The following is a 17535-nucleotide window of genomic DNA, read 5'->3' as shown; positions in this document are numbered from 1 at the left end:
TCGGACAACTGTTGACTTCCAGTGGCGGGAGTTGATTCACGTCAACTACATCCTGTACTTTGGGCAGATTCATTGCCCTCCCAGGGGGTGACAACGAAAAGGGGACCATCAAGTACCTTGTTTCTCCTCCACCTCTGGGGGCGCTGTATTGTCGACCTGGTACGGAGCAAACTGGGCACCATCTCCCTCACAGCACGGAGAGTTGTCTCAGATTTCAACATGATGACGAAGTTGAATTCAATGCTGATGGACATTGGCGCGTAGCTAGACCAATCGAGGCCCTCCCTATGTCGCGTCAACAATGTCTCGTTTTCCTGTGTCTTGGCCACACGCAAGAGGCAACATTCGGGCATGCATCAACGCAAACTGTGCTCACTCATTTCCTTGTGATTGCTCTGTCGAGCGTAGATCTGGCTGTCGGCAGACAAGAGGCGAACAGTAATTTCGGATCGAATCAGTTCCCCGCTCGCCACGATATTAGGGTCCTCTTGGCGCTAGATCGAGTGAGACATGCGCTTCACCGGTGAAGCTCCTCAACCACACGTTGGCCAAGGTATCGACTGATGGGCGCATCTCTTGTGTCACTCATCCGGAACACACATGCGCGAAATTCCTGGCAGAGGAACTTGGTAGCGTCGTCTGGGCCAACCGTTGACATGTAGCATTCCATCGTTGTAAATGATCTTCATCGCTAGATCTTTCCGTGGACCCTTTGCGTCAGAGATTTCAGCCCCATACAGAGCGAGCTCATTGGAGAGCCTCCGCCACGGGCCGTGCCGTGTTTGCCCCATTCGTAATCCTGCATTGATTGGCAAAGTAGAGGCCATGGAGCTTTCACTCCACGATGAGACTTGCCTGGTGGGTATACAGATGACGTAGCCTTCGACATTGGGAGTAGCCAAACTGAGAGTTTTCTCGGTGTCTGTAGTCACACTGGCCGCTATCCTTTTCTCTATAAATATCGAGCTCTTCCGTCATCCAAGAGCATAACATTCCCCAGCATAACCACTTCTCCAACAACAAACACCTACACCAAACACAAGACATCCGAACCACCAACCTCCGTCATGGCTGTAAGTTCAAGAGCTAAGTGACAAGCCCCACCAGGCCTAACAAAAGTCCCCTCTCCAGAAGTTGATCCAAGTCCGATCCCGTGATGGCGACATCATCGACGAGAGCATTATCCGAGAGTAAGTTCATTAGCAAAGACAGATCGGATCCTGCCCATACTAACACCAAGCCAGGATTATCGAAGGCAACTCCGACTACTCCTTCCTACCTTCCCCTCTCATCTTCCCTCCCATCTACATGCTCAAGTAAGTTAACGGCCCAGCTGTTTATGGTTGCCGTTGTTAATACTTTTATAGGGGCCCTGAGGAGCTCGCAACGAAGCTCCGTGAGAAGCTTGGACACGGAGCCAGCGTTGAGGTCCTCCAGGATATCGATGAGTAGTCAATTTCGATGCTAGATTAGCCGGCATAGGACTGGGTCCTCGGGGCGAGGAGCGGGCCCTGTTGTCATGTACTCTACACCTCGATTGCCGAAATTGAAGCTTTGAACTCGATCAACTCGGTGAAAATGTGAATGGTGGTGTTTCCCGGTGATATTCGAACGTACACTACCTAGGCAAGCTTGATCCACATCCTTGATAATGATAGTACTTCATTTAGCATCTCTTACCATATGAAGTCGTGCGTCATTCTGAAAGCCGTGATGCCTATCATCCACCATCAAAGCATCTATTAACTCTTTTCGCTGAGACAGAGAGTGATTCTCGTATCAAAGTGCTGTTTTGTTACCGGCTTGAATCATGTCAACTGGAATCCGGGGATATCGGCCCCACTCGGAGATGCGGCCACGGAAATGTGGGACAATTTGGCGCTCCTTCACATCTCCGAGCTCGATCAGGCCAGGACCAAGGCACCGTGTTGGGCATTGAACGGATAGACAAGCCCTCGGGATGGTATGTATCATGTCCTAACCCACTGGCCGAGACAACGTGGCTGCCATAGAGGCGTCATAATTTCCCCCGTCGTATCAATTCCAAATTACCAGTTTCTTACTTTCAATGATATAATCGTATTCGTCCTGCTGCCAAGTTGATGCAATGATATCTTCCTTTTCCGAGTTCCTATAAAGCAATCACAAGTGTATAGACTTCACTTAAGTGTGAAAGCCGAAACCGCTTAGATAGATAATTGATCAGGATCTTCATCTGCCGTCGTCTCCTCCACCACCTCGCCGTCTGCCTCCCATGCCGCACCAGGCGCGAGCATCACCCGACGCTGTGCGATGGCATCGAAACATTCCATTTGGGGGCCAGGAACAGAGCGCGACAAGACCTTTACAACCCGCGGCGTTGCCATCCTATTCACCAACTCTTTTGCTCCTGACTCCATGTCTGCTTTCCACGTTGAAGATAAGCCGGGTACGAAGATTCCACACCGGTAAGAGTGCTGAGGTGGGGTATGGTGGGAAAGATCCCCTAAATTCAAGTTGATGATGACCTCCTCGAGGCTGGAAATTGTGCCCTCTCCAGGAGGATTCAGGATCCTGGGGCAGATCTTTCTCATTCGACAGCGCAATCGTCGAAGCGTGAGGAGCAGCGCACTGATGTTTTCGCAAATGTGAGACCCGGGGCGGCTAGATGCACCACCGATCCCTGTGCAAACAGTGTCGAATTCGAGGCAGGTTAGGTGGCTGACAGATAGAAGAGGAACCAGCGCGTCTGAAGAGAAATAGGTCTGCAAGAACACGCTGCGGGCGCGCCACCTTGGTCTTGGTTTCAATTTGAGACTGCGCAGATTTCTGCAATCTTGCAAAATGGCGGCAAGTGAGGTCAAGTCATTGGCCACATTTGTTGTCCAGTCTGAAACCATTCTTTCCCTGACATCCGGCGATGCTGAGAGCACTGCCCTGCGATCCTGGACACCATCGAAGGCGATGTCGACGGTTCTTGTATGTTGATGAACCAAAGAACTCATGTCAGTCCTGAGGAATCTCGGAAGTGACTTGGCAGAGAACTGAAGGTCTCGAAGGAGGACCAACCTGGCGAGCTCATACCACCATTTGGACACCATAAGTCGTCGAGTATCATAGTGGAAGAACCCGGACCCCAGCAGGCGAATGATGAGAATCAGGATCTCCGTAGGCAGTTGAAGTAGATTCATCGTGACATTGCGTGAAAAAATGGGATGCGACGATGGTCGTGCTGGCGTCGGTTTGGATATGGTAGGTGAATCAGGCGAGTTTGTTAAAAACGGCTGAAATCCATGCAGCCAAAGCTGACTTGACAGATGCTGAAGTTGAAACGGGGGGCTTGTGGCTTTAAATAAGGCTGGGCTGGGCATTGATAACACGTGACTGAACTGTTGGTTCATCTTGAGTGTTACATGACCTCGCACTCAGCACTAGGGAATTGTACGACGTAACTTGATCTTGAAGGAGAAAGGTAGCATTTGGGCCAGACCTGTGGAAATGGTACTGGAAAGATTATGGAATGTGTGCCAGAGTGCTGTATGGCAATGGCACTCTCCCCCTCCTCGTCAACTTGACAATCAGGCTACTACTTGCTCAGGTCTAACCGCTCAATCATCGTTTCCAACTCCAGCAACACATTCTCGTACACAGCCTCCTGAAGTCGCGGCTTAGTCAAATCTTTTCCATAACCAAAATCGCAGTCTAACACCTTTTGTGTGAGCTCCTGATACCTCGGCCCCAAACGACACGGCTCAGCAGCCAGCCGACGCACTTCCTCCACGTCGTTGAGATCGACTGGCGCCCATTGCCCGATAGCCAACAGCACGACACCGAGACTGTATAGCGTCATGTTCCGGATACCGTACTTTCGTGTTGCCTGATCCATGAGAACTGACATGGGAGTGTTGGGCAAGGACATGTCTACATCCATGAAGGGCTCATAGTCTAGATTCTGCGAATTGATGACGTCGACTTTAAAATGCATCGTCTGAATAGACGCAGATAGCTCATCGGCTTGGCTTTCGTGGAAAAGGTACAGATCACGGACACTCCAGTACTCTCTTAGCCACGGCGTCGAGCTGAACTTGAGGACAGCTGACGCGATTTGTAGGGCCAGGCGGAGTTGGTGGACAATGGTTAACCTCTTGTCAACTGGTTTCGCGAGGATGTCATCCATTCTCATGACTTCCTCGGGGTTTAATGTTGCCTGACACTCTTTGTGCTCGAGTTCATCGTCTAGTGACGGATAGAAAGAATGCCTGAAGCTCTCTTCCACTGAGCAGTCAATGTGACCAAGGCACGGAGGGGCACAACTCGGGGTCTGTGAGATCAGGTGGCGAGTAACCCGGCGCTTAATCTCCATGCAGATATCGCCTGAAAGTTCAAGTACATCTGGATCTGTCGTGACTCGACAGTCGGTGACTGGACATTTGGGCAACAGCGAGGAATGGCTAGGGATATCGTTTGGATGGTCTTTGGAGCTTTCGGATGGCGACGGGGCAAATCGTACTCTTTGTCGCTTCCGCCTACCGCCTTCCTCGGTGCTTTGGGAGCCGATTGAAGCTGTCGAATCGGCTGGGGTCAATAGACCAGTTGGACGAGCCCATGATAGCGATTCAAGGGTGCGTGACTGTACGTGGAGGCGGATCAAGTTGACTTCGGTGGTTGTCACCCTGTAATTAAGTTAATGGTCTGCACAGAAGCCCATGGGGGGTTTCTTACTCATGTGTCATCTGATGCCCGTAGCATAGAATGGCCAAGTTCATCCGCACCTCCTCCACTCCTTCGGCATCCAGGAACAGCCTGAGGGAATGGCGAAGCTGTCTTTCCGATGCGTTGGACCAAGCTGTCAGCAACGCCTCATGAAGAGCACGCGAAGCTCTCCGTATGGAACTGAACGGCGGAAAATGGCGGGGAGGCTGCTTTTCTACCTTGCAGCAAGTTTTGACAACGCACTTTGCTGTGTCCTTGGCGTTGATGTCGTGGGCCTGTTTGCGGATGCGTTCGAGGTCCTTGTTGGATCGCTTGAGCTTGGTTGTAAGGCCGTCGAACTTGTCTTTACTGAAGGTAATCTTGACTCTCTTCCGTAGTCTCTTCACGGCGTCTTTGACACTCTCGTCCTGTTGCCGTCAGCGAGGCCATCACTGTTAGATAACACATAGTCATGCCTCTTGCTTCTCGGCCTCTAGCTGCCTGAAGCAACTTAAACCATCTTGGAATTCCGTCATGGTAGTCTCAATCTCCTCCATGACATCCTTCAACGAGTCTAAGCTCCGGCCCATATGATTTCGAACGCTGGCCTCAAGGCTGGAATCATCCCATCGTGATTGACCTTCTCCATCGACCATACTCTTTGCGAGTGCCTTGTCTCTCAAGACATCGGAAAGAAGCAGTTCGGCTTCATTGAGAAAAACGACCCGTTGAAGATCGAATCGCTGTCGCAATCGTTTTACCTCTCGGGAATAATGGCAAAAGATCTTGAGCCTCGAGACGGCCGCTTTGTAGGCGCCAATTGAGCCGCCGATAACGGGGAGGATGCCCAGCGCCAGCGAGACGGGCTCCATGTCGCCGACCGGAGGAAAAAGGCTCAGATGTCGGGTCAGAGCGTTGGGTCAATCTATTCGAAGAAGGCAGAGGGCTTTCACGACAGAAGTCGGAGAAGCAAGTTTGCCTCTTGGACGGTTGTTCCAGTTTCAACCTCCGTCGAAAAGCAGACAGTGGCGCAGCTGGAAGCCCGAGGCAGACCGCACGAGGCATATAGTTATGGGACATGCAACCGCTTGGCGAGGTGGAGGTTGGGGTCGTTTCAAGCCCTGAGATTGGCTGTTTGAGTGCGGCTGGGGTGATGCGTTGTGATTTGTATGCAGGCTGTGAGGGCTGTGCAGCTTCAGCTTCGGTGGGTGGTCAGCAAAACCAGCACTCTGATGGTACATTCTCCTCAACTCATTGATTTTCGCATTCTCGTTGTTGGGATCCTAACATGGGACTCAATGGCAGCGCTACTACGATCACAGGATGCTCTCGACTTAGAGAGTGCTATTCGCGAATGGCAATCCCGACAGAACGAACGCCAGCATGGCGGCTCAGCCCCGGAGCCCGATGAGAAGAGCGCTGTGGCACGTCTCACTGCGGCCCTCGATACCCTATTTCGCGAGATCGTGGTGATCCTCTCCGACAAGGGAAAGTTTCCCAGGGATATCTTCATTAGCCTCGATCGAAGCCGCAGCTGCTTCTCGCTTTGGTCCGATGGCCATGGAGTGGCTAGCGGGAGCCTGGACGACAAGTTCCAGCGATCGCGGAAGTTGAGACAAGCCACGATGAAGACACTTTCGCATCTTTCTTCTACCCTCACTGATCGTGAGAATTGTCATTGTTCTATCCACCGAGAGTCTCTAACTATTTCCAGGTCTTGTCCCTGTGGCACACATCTCAAATCCCAAGACCAAAGGGCTGTGCGATCAAGTGAGCAACATTTTGGAAGAAGTCAACTTTTCCCATGTGGCAGATGATTCATCCAGCGACTCGACGTCGGAATATAGCACTGCAGATGTTCATGAGCTAGCAGAGGATCTCAAGACCGACGTCGATTGTCTCATCGAACTAGACCAAATGATTCGGGACCCAGCCACGGACCCAGAGCCGGAGACGGTAGAAGCCGATGTCTCCCTATCTTCATGGGCACCTCATCAAGTTTTTGCCAACAAGATCGAGCATCGGTTCCCTGGAGCTGATAGCAAGTTGTTTTCTTCGCTTGGTATGATCAACTACCAGCGCTACCTCAGGTGCCAGACCGAACGAAACCGCAACCAAGTCCATGCTGAACAGCCTGAACAAGCTGTTCAAGTCACCACGGGCTCAAAATTCCACGACTCTGGCCTTGGTTCATCTTTGAATCCAGCAAGCTCTTACGCAGAGACTATCATGAGCTACAGGGATGGCAATCGATCCGTCCGAATTCCTCCATTGCCAGAGGAAGCAAAAGGAGGAGAGGCATTCCCGTGCGTTGCATGTGGAAGTTCGGTCATTATAACCACCAACTCCCAGTGGAAGTAAGTCAACGGAGCCAAAAGCCTGAAGTCACCGCTAACATAGATAGACGCCATCTCTACATTGATCTGCAGCCGTATGTGTGCCTCGACACATCATGCCAACGCAGCGATTCTACCTTCTCCAACCGCGCCAACTGGCTGCAACACATGGCTCTCGACCATGGCATGGAACCGAACTGGCAACAGATCAAATGCCCTCTGTGTGGAGACGAAGCCGGACCTGGGAAGATTGCAATAACCACGCATCTGGGTCGGCATCTCGAAGAAATATCCCTTTCGGCATTGCCCGTAGCTCCGGACTCCGAGACGAACTCCGAAGCCTCGGAGTCAGATATAGACAACAACAACTACCAGGTGAATCAAGACAACGAGGAGGAACCCCAAGATCTCGAGGCCGTCGAAGTTGAAAGCGAAGGAGAAATATCTGATCAGACCAGCAATATCAGCCTTCATTCCGGCGTCCAGAACTATGGTAGAGGTTCTCTCCCTTTGGAACCTTTTGTAGATTCTTGGAAGACATGGGAAGATCTCATTGACGCTGCTAATAGAGAAGCTGCTGGAGGTGCTACTGGAGATCAACCTCCTATATCATCGGGCTATCTCGCTTCGCCCTCTGTCAAGCCTACAGCCGGTGACGAAATGCTTGTGAAATATCTACAAGCTCGGCCGTTGGAAATGCAGGTGCAGAGAGACACTGCCATGCAACAGGAGAAGCAAAAGCAGACAGTTGAACTATCTCATGAGCCTGAGGTTCAGATCCACAATGAGAAGGAAGCAGCCTTCCATCGGCGAATGGGGGAGATGAAGACTGCTCAAGAAGAGGCAAAGAGGGAGATCGAGAAAGCCAGGATTGAGGCAGAAGAGGCTGCCTACCAGAGGTTGAAGGCCGAACAGAAAGCTGAGGAGGAGGAGCGAGCTCGACTCTACGCTCAAGCTATAGCAGTGGCTGAGGAAGCTGCCTATAAGAGAATCAAGGCTGAACGCGCTGAAGAAGATCGACTCAGGGCCGAGCTGAAGGCTATGGAAGCTCGCCGACAACCCGAGCCCGAGATTCAGGACAGCGTTAAAGCAGAGAAGAGGGCTAAGATACTCGAACTCGAGGAGGCCCACCGTCGTCAAAGGGAGGACATGAAAGCTGCTCATGAAGAGGCTATAAGGGAGATAGAGGAGGACTACCGCCGTCGAAGGGAGGATATGAAAGTTGCCCAAGAAGAGGCTAAACGGGAGATCGAAAAGGCCAAAGTCGAGGCTGAGAAGGCTGTCCGCGAGATATTGGTGGCTGAACGAAAGGCCGAGGAGGAGCGAAGTCGAAAACACGCCGAGGCCATGGTAGCTGCTGAGGAGAACGCGAGGCTTAGGTTTGAAGCTGAGCTCAAGGCTGGTGAATCCCGTCGACAAATTGAGGCCGAGGCTCGTGATAGGGCTGATAAGCTCAAGTTCGAAGCTGCTGTCAAGGCTGATAAGGATCACCGCGAGAATGAAGCTGAGGCCCGCACTCAAGTCAAGGAGGCTCAAAAGAAATACGATGCTGAGCTAAAGGCTTCTAAGCTAAAAGCTGCTAAAGCCCGCTGGCCAGGCAAATCGCGATCTAGTGCACTCGTTTCGGAACTTGGCAATGGCGAGGGCGACACGGAGAACCACGAGACTGGGGAAAGCAGACAGCGAAGAAAGCCAAGGCGAGCCGCTGCACCAACATGGAACTTCGAACAACCTGGTCCCGACACAGACGATTCGATGCCCTCGACCATAGCCGGCAAACGTGAAGCGTCTGTTGAGGCCGATGCTGACATGAAGTCGCCGCAAGGCCAGGCTGGCGTTCAGTTTGGTGATCAACAGTTCAACCTGGGCGCTCATCGCCCAAACCAGCAGATCGATCACAATTTACTCGCGCGTGCTGCTAGGATTTCTGAGCAACAACGCAGGGCTGTAGCTGCTCAGGCCGAGAAGGAGGCTCGAGATAAGGCTGAAGCAGAGGCCCGGCTCAAGCTCGACGATACGGTCAAGGCCGCCAACGAGGAACGAGGACAAGAACATGTCAAGACCAGGGTGGTACCCAATGGCCCCAGACAGGAGGTCCGAGACAGAACAGCTGATGTTGAACATAACCAACGTCTCGATAATTGGCAGGCGCGACGTTGGCGTTGGACTTGCCCTTCTTGTGGTTCAGAAGACCAGGATCGCCGAAAGGGGCCTGTCTGCAGCAATTGCTCGTACCTTGTTGGTGATGGTGATGGGTTTGAAACCTCTGTGCCTGAACAACGCCAACACATCGGCCGGAGCCATGGACAAGGCTGGCCCCCGCTTCCCCTGCCGCCTCAATCGGGTACCGGGCCTCCCAGGAGATACGCTCTGGTCGACAACCAGTGGGTGCAATTGACGGCTGCAGGTGTCCCCAGAAAGAAGCCCGGCCGCAAGCCGGGAACCATTGTGGAACCTAGAAACTCGGATGGCAACGAAATCGCCAAGGGTGAGATCGTGACGGAGGAACAACTTCAAAAGCAGCATCGAGGTTCACCGGAACATCAAGCCGCTTTCACATCGGTGGAGAGAGCACCACAAGCCGAGCATCAGCGCAGCCCCGAACATGCAGAGCAGAGCGTACCAGACTCAACTACCAATAACCACAGAAACGCACCCAACAGCGGAGCTAAGTATGTTCCGCGTGAACTGAGTTTTCTGGAACCCAGCTTTGGCATTGACAGCCACACTGCGGCTTCGAAGAGAAAACTAAACCCCATCCGTTTGAGTACACCGGACGATCGTCCTTTGTCTGGTTTGGACTCCAACGATCCCCCAGTACTTCCTCCTATCCAGCTGGGTAACGCCAAAGGCATTCATACTACGATACCGAGCCTCGACGAGGACAATGGCCTAGTGGATGGCCTTCGTGATGTTGACAGGGATTGGTCTCTGATCACGGACCTAGCCGAAGCCGAGCAGAGAAGGAGGGCGAACCGAATGGCTCAGCGTGCCTATCGTAAGTCGTTGTAAATATTCACATTTCGGATATCACTGACGTAATTTTTCATAGGTCAGAAACTGAAGAGACGCCTGGAGGACCTTGAGAGACGTGCGGATGCAGCCGATGGTCAAGGTTCCGATCAGTCTGGCACCTCCAAAGATGGCCCCTTGAATGACATACCCACTTCCCCCGCGCAAAGGTCGCTCGGAAGTGCTCGTGATCGGAATCGAGACCGGGATGTTGACCGGGGAATATCCTATGGATCCGGTCATGAGACTCCCGATCCGCTCGGGCATAACTTTCCTACAGACCCCCGGGAGCCGGCCCCCCATGAGCATGGCACACAGATGAGACAGAAAATGCCTTCAGAGAGTGGTCAGCGGACAGATGATTTGGATCAATGGCAGCAAAGTGACCGCAGATCCTTATCAGCCGAGCCTCCGGCTTTTCAAGCTGCTCCTGAACCCAGGACAACCTCTCACACTAGACATCGCACGCCATCTCCCCCCGAGCCCGATGGCTCCGCTTCCCACCAAGGTCTCTGGAGAAAGACAGCGTTTGAATCCATCGGGGATATTGACGATGACCTTGATGATGAGTCTTGGCTGCTCCCTCAGCCATTGTAAAACGAGAGATCCCAGCGGCGATGATGCAACATTGTTTTTTGGGGCCACATGTGAGTATTTTAGTTCCCTTGATGTTTAATACCCCTAAAGCGCTTGCCAGCACAGGTCTCATGGCAGACAATCGAATAGCGATGTGAAAGTACTGATATTCTGATAGAATTCAAAGAATCAAACATGGGAAGTAGATGTTGGACTAGAAACATTGGGGGAGGGCTATCCAATATGTACAACATTGCTGGTGGCAACCTGATCCGTGCCACAAAATAATATAATTTGATTCTTTCTATCCATACCGAGTAATGCTTACTTTGCACTCCCTTGCGGATGGCGACGCGGAAAGTCTAGACCTCTTCATCTGTAGCCTCGGACCTTTGGCCATAAACGACAGTACTTCACGGCAGTCCTCGTTAGCGACTGGGCTAGCTGACTAGGATCAAAGGAATTTGCAAACTTACACTTCAAGATAGGAGTGAAGTTTCGGGTTAGTCAACTCCTTGCGCATATCCGACAGATACAACTGAGCATCTTCGTACTTCCACTAAAGCATCGTCTGTTAGATCTCCTATTCACCGAGCGGCAGAAACTGAACTTACCCGTAGCATCTCGGTGAGACCACGGATCGAAAACCCTTCAAGAGCTTGTAGCAAGAATTGGCGGTTCCAGGCTCCCCATTGTTTGAGCTGCTTGTCTTTGGGCCACGTTCCGATCGGAACCTTGATTCTGCGCTCTGTGATGTTGATGAAACCGCCTTCTCTGACAGACTCGGCCGCTTTGTGATCCCAGAAGAAGGTCTTGCCGGTTATCTCGCCCAGTTTCGTGAAGATCTCGACCCATGTCTTCAGGGGTGAGTCAGCTCTCAGAGTATCGTCGTCTGACTTTGCAGTACCCCATAGTTCGACGTGTTCAATCCAGCCACCGGGCTTGACGTGCCTGTTCAAGGTTAGAAAATGAGATCACTGATGAAGAAGAACGAACTTGATAGCTCCCTCGTAGAATTTGTTCCAGTCGGGAATACAGCCGGTTAGGCCCCGAAGATGAACAAAATCGAACTTGTTCTCGGGATATGTCCAGTGCTGGTTGATATCATCGACCTCGAACCTACAGTTAGGTGGTACGAAGTTGGGTTGAATAGGGGAGAGATCAACTCCAAGAACATCTGCGGAAGGATGCATGTCGGCAAATTCACTGCCTCCCATTAGAACCGACACACATAGGCAAAGTATGTTACTTACATAGCCCAGATGCCAGTGCCGCATCCAAGGTCCAAAACATTCTAAGCCCTTGTTAGAGGATATGCATCGACAGTTGAAAGCGTGGACGGCCTACCTGTGGCTTATCTCCGATAGGGGCCTCGTACAGTTTGTCATTCATGATGATCCGATACACCTCATGCCTGAGCAACACCATCATCAATCTAGTGCTCAAGAGTATTTTCCCGTAAGTGAGTCTCACATAAGGTCTTCGGCCTCTTGCTGGCGATCATCGTTGGGGGCCCTGGGTCTCACATCAGTGTCCTGGCACTCGGATTTCTGAGCTTCGAAGGCTAACCAGTAAGATCCTTCCTGGTAAGCGTGATAACGCCGTCCATTTTCCCACTTGTAGTTCAAGATCGAAGATCTTAGGGACTGGGTATCAGTGACTGTAGTCCTGTAAGATTTCAGCATTTCTCTGTCACCGTATTCTATAGCATCTGGTCTCAACTCACGCCAGCGAGTATGAAGAGTCAGAATCGTTATCCTAAATATGATATCCCTGTGGTGAGCACACAAGAGCTCGAAAGAGATCGTTGCGAAAGAAAAAACTTACGACTTCGATAGCGCCATTATTCGGCTGGCCTTCGGTTCCCTGAACCAACGCGTCTCCAAGAGGCTCGCTCGTGGTGGGAGACCGCCCCGTTGGCGACTGGGAGTGACGAGACTTTGGGGATGACATGACCTCTATACGCCTGTTGTGGCAGACTCGAAGGATCTTTCCCCGGAATAAGAATCCGGTAGATTTAAGAAAAACAAAGCGGAGAACTGAGGGGGAAAGGAAGAATGAGAACACAGACCTCTTTATGCCTCTTGTTGCAGAGCCGAGGAGAGGGGGGGTTCCACAATGAACCCCCTGTTAATGTCGCAGCAAGCATGCAGAGCAATGAGAATGATCTGTTGGTCGTGTTACATCATGCAACAGTGCATTGCAGGGTTCATGGAATTGACTGATTGCATGTTCTGAAGATAGAGTCCTCGGATCATATTCTGGGTTGGTCGGCTTTGGTTCGGTGGAAGAGGTGACTTTGGCATACGAATAGTAGTTTGCTATAGCTTGCATTCATAACTTTAATCCTCAAAAACTTCAATAACATTTTAATAATAAAAATTTATTTCAGATGCCAGCAGGAGAGGGGTTATCCTAAAACTGTGAAAAACAAGCCGGCCGGGGTTCAAGACAACCAACATCACCAGTTCACTCTGGACAGAGCCTCAGGATAACATCGATCCTGATTTTATAACAGCCTTCAATACATATCCACGAGTCCTATTACAATCCATCATACACTCTTATACCACTAAACTCTCAAACTTGTCACACCAGGGGATCAGGCAGGCAGCTCTTGTGGAGCTGGTCGCCCATCAATCTCTGCCACCTCGACCTGCCGACTGAAAGGATTTGGTGATTTCACTGATTGAGCAGGCATCACACCCATTCCTAGTGCACCTACAGCAGTCCTCTTTCGTCTGATGAGCCAAATCGCCGCGGCAAGACAAGGCTACGCCGACTCCAATACCTGCCTTGGCCCCAGCGCTTAGTCCTCCTCTAGGTAAGTATTTATCACTAGCAGGTAGTACCGTGTCGGTGGCTTGTTCTTCTTCCGTTGAGGTACTTGAGGCTGTTGAGCTTTCGGTGCTCGTTGAAGCAGTCGTTTCTGACACAGCTCTCGCTGTTGATGCTGAAGCCGCTACCCCAGCTTTCACAGGGTCGGTTGAGGTCGATGTGGCGGTGTCGTCGGTCGACGTAGTTCCTACGTCCTGCCAATGCACTTCGGTCGACATAACCTCCTCGGTCGACATATCCACCTCGATTGATGAAGTCTTCATCACTTTTTTTGCCGTGGCTGATGATTTTACTATTGGCGCTCCTTGGCCAGCGGGGTTGACAGGTGCATTGGCCCCCGCGGTTGTAGAACTCGGCCCTTCCAGACCGATCTTTGCTCCGTCGGCTCTAACATACAGAGGACCATATGAATCTTCAGCTGGAACGACTTCATCCGGTTTACATCCTTTCTTGATGCAGGATGATAGTTCAGCGATACGCTCTTTCCGCTTACAAGCTGAGCATAAACACACAACGTCTCCAGAGTCGCATTCGGCCGCCGTGCTTCTGAGGCAATGAATCTAAGTGGAGAGTGAGCTTGGCTGTCAAGAGTGTAGTTCTCTCCTGTCGAGATGCTTACCGCAGATCCTGGAATGGCGGCTCCTGCCCCTTGGCCAAGGACGACATCAAGAAAGATGAAACCCAGAGCGTAAACTCGTTTCATGTTGAATGAGGTATTTCCCGGAAAAGATTTGCGTGAGGGTAGAAATGTTACATCAACCCGTCTGAAGACGGAGTTTTAGGTAGAACAGTGCATATGAGAACCGCTACGCACGAAAAGGGTTAGAAAAGACGCCCCAAATCCATGGGGTTCGTTGTTGATCATCGTGACGTCTTTAAAAGAGAATTTCAGCCACAAATTAAAGAGTTCAGCTGAGCCACCAGGGTCTGGGCCAAACGTTGACTTAAGGTCTCTGAAGAGCACCACCCTCCAGCCAAACGGAAGGACATCCGGATCACTTCCAGTGCACCTGCTCGGCTGGGGCTGAAAACAAAAAGAATGGTTTCGCACAGTTTTACTATAAATAACACATTATAGGTGTTCCCTTCCTCCTTTCCCTTTTCCTCAATCACGTCTCCAAAAGCGGCCACCAGTCACGACAGTAAAGGCCCAGTTATGTTCTACCATATATCTTGATTAACCTGGAGTGTCTAGATTCAAGAAGGAAGTGGCTTGTAAGTAGGGTGGCTATATGGAACGGCTAAGATAAAGTGAGCGAGTAGCAAATGATTCAGCTTCTGCTCCGCCTCGATCCAACTTTCCTTGTGGAGCTGTCTATGAACTATTAGCCGAACCTTTTCGTTTGATAGATAGGTTCTCCCTCCAATTCCTTTGACTCAGAAACCGGGTTGGTATCATGAAGCCGTAAACAAGTCGCTATTCATGTACTTGAGCCCAGTGTCACATGCAACTGTAACCACAATCTTGCCAAGTCCTAGCTCTTGCGCAAGTCGAATAGCCCCAACAACATTCAATCCCGTTGAAGTTCCCACCAATAGACCTTCCTCCTTAGCAAGTCGCCGACACATAGCCCTAGTTTCCTCCTCTTCAATAGCCCAGACACGGTCATACAGTTTCTCATCCAACAATGACGGGATAATGCCAATCCCAATACCCTCAATATGGTGGGCCCCAGCCTCTCCCCTGGAAATGCGTGGAGAGGATTCAGGTTCGAGAACGGCCACTCGGCATTCCGGCCACTGACCCTTCAGTACAGAAGAGACTCCAATTGCCATACCAGCAGTTCCAACAGCACCGCAAAAAGCATCCACTCCATTCGGGAATTGGTCAACCAGCTCTGAACCGAGGACCTTGTATCCCTCGAAAGCGTCTCGGTTGTTGAACTGATCAGTCCAATACATCTGAGGATCTTGCGAATGCTCAATGACCCGGCGGATCATAGAGGGAATGAGATCGGCGTGGATTTTGCCGGACGGACTATGGATGATTTCCACATGTGTCCCAAAAGCACCCATCGTCCGAAGCTTCTCGACAGCAAAGGCATTTGAGGTAACAATGTGGCAGTTGTATCCCTTGGCTGCACAGACAAGAGCCAGTGAAGAACCTGTGCTACCACCGCTCGCTTCAACCACGGTCATGCCTGGTCTGAGCCCGCCACTCTTCTCAGCTTCTTCGATGATGGACTTGGCCATCCGATCTTTATATGACCCGGTTGGGTTGAAGTGCTCGAGCTTGAGATAGACTTCTGCGCATCCTTCGGGGATGACATTCTTGAGGCGTACACAAGGGGTGTTGCCGATAGCGTCGAGCACATTGTTGACAATAGGCGGTGCCATGATGGGTCAGCTTGTGGGTGAAATGGAAAGGTGGTAAGAATTTAGCTTCGAGAAGGACAATATTTCCTGCCATAGGTACCATTTATCTTATGTAGGAACAAGGCCATGCCGGCAAGAGACTTGGCTTGGCATGACAAGATACATCCATCCGTACCTAGGGAGCTAATCTATATCGAGTTAGTTTTCCGAGCTGCAGCCCCCACAATAGCATCAGTCGTGCTGACATTCGCTGCAAGGCATGTCACCCCGCAATTCCTTCTTCCATCAAAGACAACATCACAATGAATATTCTAGACACGGGGAACAGGCTCTCAGACGGTGAATTCGGGTGTATCACGTAATGGCAGTGCCGGCCATTCTAGCACGCGGGGTTCTTATATAATTCCGCCGAAAGGCGGAGGAACCAGTCGAGAATTGGAAAGCTTACGATGCTTATCCAACCGGTGATTCCAGGTGTGCACCTGAGCGCAAATTCGTTTGTGAAGAGTGAATGTGATCTGTTATGATGTTTTTGACGGAACTATATATAATCTCCCTAGGAGACCATCAGTTTCAAACTTATCACTGCAATCTCGCCTCAGACACCAACCTTTGGTCACTTCATCACTTTCGACCCCTCTCACAATGGCATCTGAAACTACTGGTTCCTGCCTTTGCGGCGCCTGCACATACTCCTACACTGGAGAGCCAGCCATTAAGGTAAAGTTAACCCAGATTCCTGCTTGCAACCCCCAAGAGTTGCTAATCTTGACAAGGCCCTCTGCTACTGCGGTCCTTGCCGCAGAGTTTCCGGAGGCACCAACACCGTCAACTTTGTCGTTCCCAGCAGCAACTTCACCGTCACAAAGGGCCAGACCAAGTCTTATCCAGCAGAGCACGAGTATGGAATGACTCTGACCATATTCTTCTGCCCGGATTGCGGAAGTACTTTGTGGAAGGAGGCGACCGCTGAGCAGTTTAAAGGGGTGAAACTGGTTCAGGCGGGAACATTGAATGATGCCAAGAATTTGGATACCACGATCGATGCGGAACTTTATGCTCCAGAGAGGGCATCCTTCCTAACCCCCATTGAGAATGCGGCCCAGAGGAAAGACTTTTAGGCTAGCTATTAAGCAGGAGATTGTTTACTCGATTATTTGAATTTAAAATTTGTCACTTTAACATGGTTCGGCGAACCTTCTAAAAATAGACCTCGGTGTCTACACCTTCGCCGAATGCTGATGTATCCAAAACGGCGTCGGGTGTCGGCGACCACAGGGTGAACTCGACAAGTACAATCGGATCAACGATGCTCCGATATTCTCATCTTGGATTTTGAGGCATCTCACCTCATCTTTCGTCTACAATCTACCAGTGTCAGTACCATTAACCTAGCAGACATTTGCCATGGCGCGATCTGTCAGTCGAAGCCGGGGGTGCAGTAGATGTCTACAGCGTAAAGTCAAGGTGAACTACTACCCTGGATCTTTTTCTGGAATCATAGCATTGACGATCCAAGTGCGATGAACGGCAGCCAGTGTGTTCCCCATGCGGCCGACTTAAGAAGTCGTGTCCAGGCGTGTACAAGGGGATATTCCTTGTGCATGCTGCTCGAGGATCCAAGCGCGTCGCGAACCACACAGATATCGCATGCAACAGTAAAGAGGAAAAAAGTCTAACTAAGCCATCTGATCAGCCGTTGTTTGAGCAGTCAATAATTGCCACCTTTATCACTTGCTTCTCAGCATCATCAAAACAGCGGCGTGTCAATACTCAGTCATGGACG

The 17535-nt window shown here is 51.0% G+C and overlaps 6 protein-coding genes across 6 annotated transcripts; 3 read left to right on the top strand and 3 right to left on the bottom strand.

Annotated features, from left to right (window-relative positions):
• Positions 1–1067: 1067 nt before the first annotated feature.
• On the top strand, positions 1068–1452 carry LRP88_03871 (uncharacterized protein; the record flags this gene model as incomplete). Its single annotated transcript, XM_083240472.1, has 4 exons — positions 1068–1073; positions 1132–1190; positions 1245–1316; positions 1368–1452. The coding sequence occupies 4 exons, from the start codon at positions 1068–1070 to the stop codon at positions 1450–1452; spliced, it is 222 nt and encodes a 73-aa protein (XP_083103762.1).
• A 2113-nt stretch (positions 1453–3565) lies between these two features.
• Positions 3566–5543, bottom strand: LRP88_03870 (uncharacterized protein; the record flags this gene model as incomplete). The annotated part of the gene is made up of 5 exons (XM_083240471.1): positions 3566–4353; positions 4510–4652; positions 4702–4782; positions 4936–5099; positions 5433–5543. The coding sequence occupies 5 exons, from the start codon at positions 5541–5543 to the stop codon at positions 3566–3568; spliced, it is 1287 nt and encodes a 428-aa protein (XP_083103761.1).
• A 360-nt stretch (positions 5544–5903) lies between these two features.
• Positions 5904–10093, top strand: LRP88_03869 (uncharacterized protein; the record flags this gene model as incomplete). The annotated part of the gene is made up of 4 exons (XM_083240470.1): positions 5904–6336; positions 6386–7028; positions 7076–10005; positions 10065–10093. The coding sequence occupies 4 exons, from the start codon at positions 5904–5906 to the stop codon at positions 10091–10093; spliced, it is 4035 nt and encodes a 1344-aa protein (XP_083103760.1).
• Positions 10094–10957: 864 nt separating this feature from the next.
• Positions 10958–12548, bottom strand: LRP88_03868 (class I SAM-dependent methyltransferase; the record flags this gene model as incomplete). Its single annotated transcript, XM_083240469.1, has 9 exons — positions 10958–11006; positions 11072–11154; positions 11210–11546; positions 11667–11801; positions 11849–11889; positions 11943–12009; positions 12069–12263; positions 12322–12353; positions 12423–12548. The coding sequence occupies 9 exons, from the start codon at positions 12546–12548 to the stop codon at positions 10958–10960; spliced, it is 1065 nt and encodes a 354-aa protein (XP_083103759.1).
• Positions 12549–14828: 2280 nt separating this feature from the next.
• LRP88_03867 (cysteine synthase) lies at positions 14829–15770 on the bottom strand (the record flags this gene model as incomplete). The annotated part of the gene is made up of 1 exon (XM_083240468.1): positions 14829–15770. The coding sequence occupies one exon, from the start codon at positions 15768–15770 to the stop codon at positions 14829–14831; it is 942 nt and encodes a 313-aa protein (XP_083103758.1).
• A 624-nt stretch (positions 15771–16394) lies between these two features.
• LRP88_03866 (Mss4-like protein) lies at positions 16395–16870 on the top strand (the record flags this gene model as incomplete). The annotated part of the gene is made up of 2 exons (XM_083240467.1): positions 16395–16469; positions 16526–16870. 2 exons carry the CDS (start codon positions 16395–16397, stop codon positions 16868–16870), a joined length of 420 nt encoding a protein of 139 aa, XP_083103757.1.
• Positions 16871–17535: the final 665 nt, after the last annotated feature.

This window comes from Fusarium phalaenopsidis (assembly GCF_050370095.1).
Source record: "Fusarium phalaenopsidis strain FUZ10S chromosome Unknown contig_32288, whole genome shotgun sequence".
NCBI classification, from domain to species: Eukaryota; Fungi; Ascomycota; class Sordariomycetes; order Hypocreales; family Nectriaceae; genus Fusarium; species Fusarium phalaenopsidis.
This window is presented reverse-complemented; position numbering and strand designations above follow the sequence as displayed.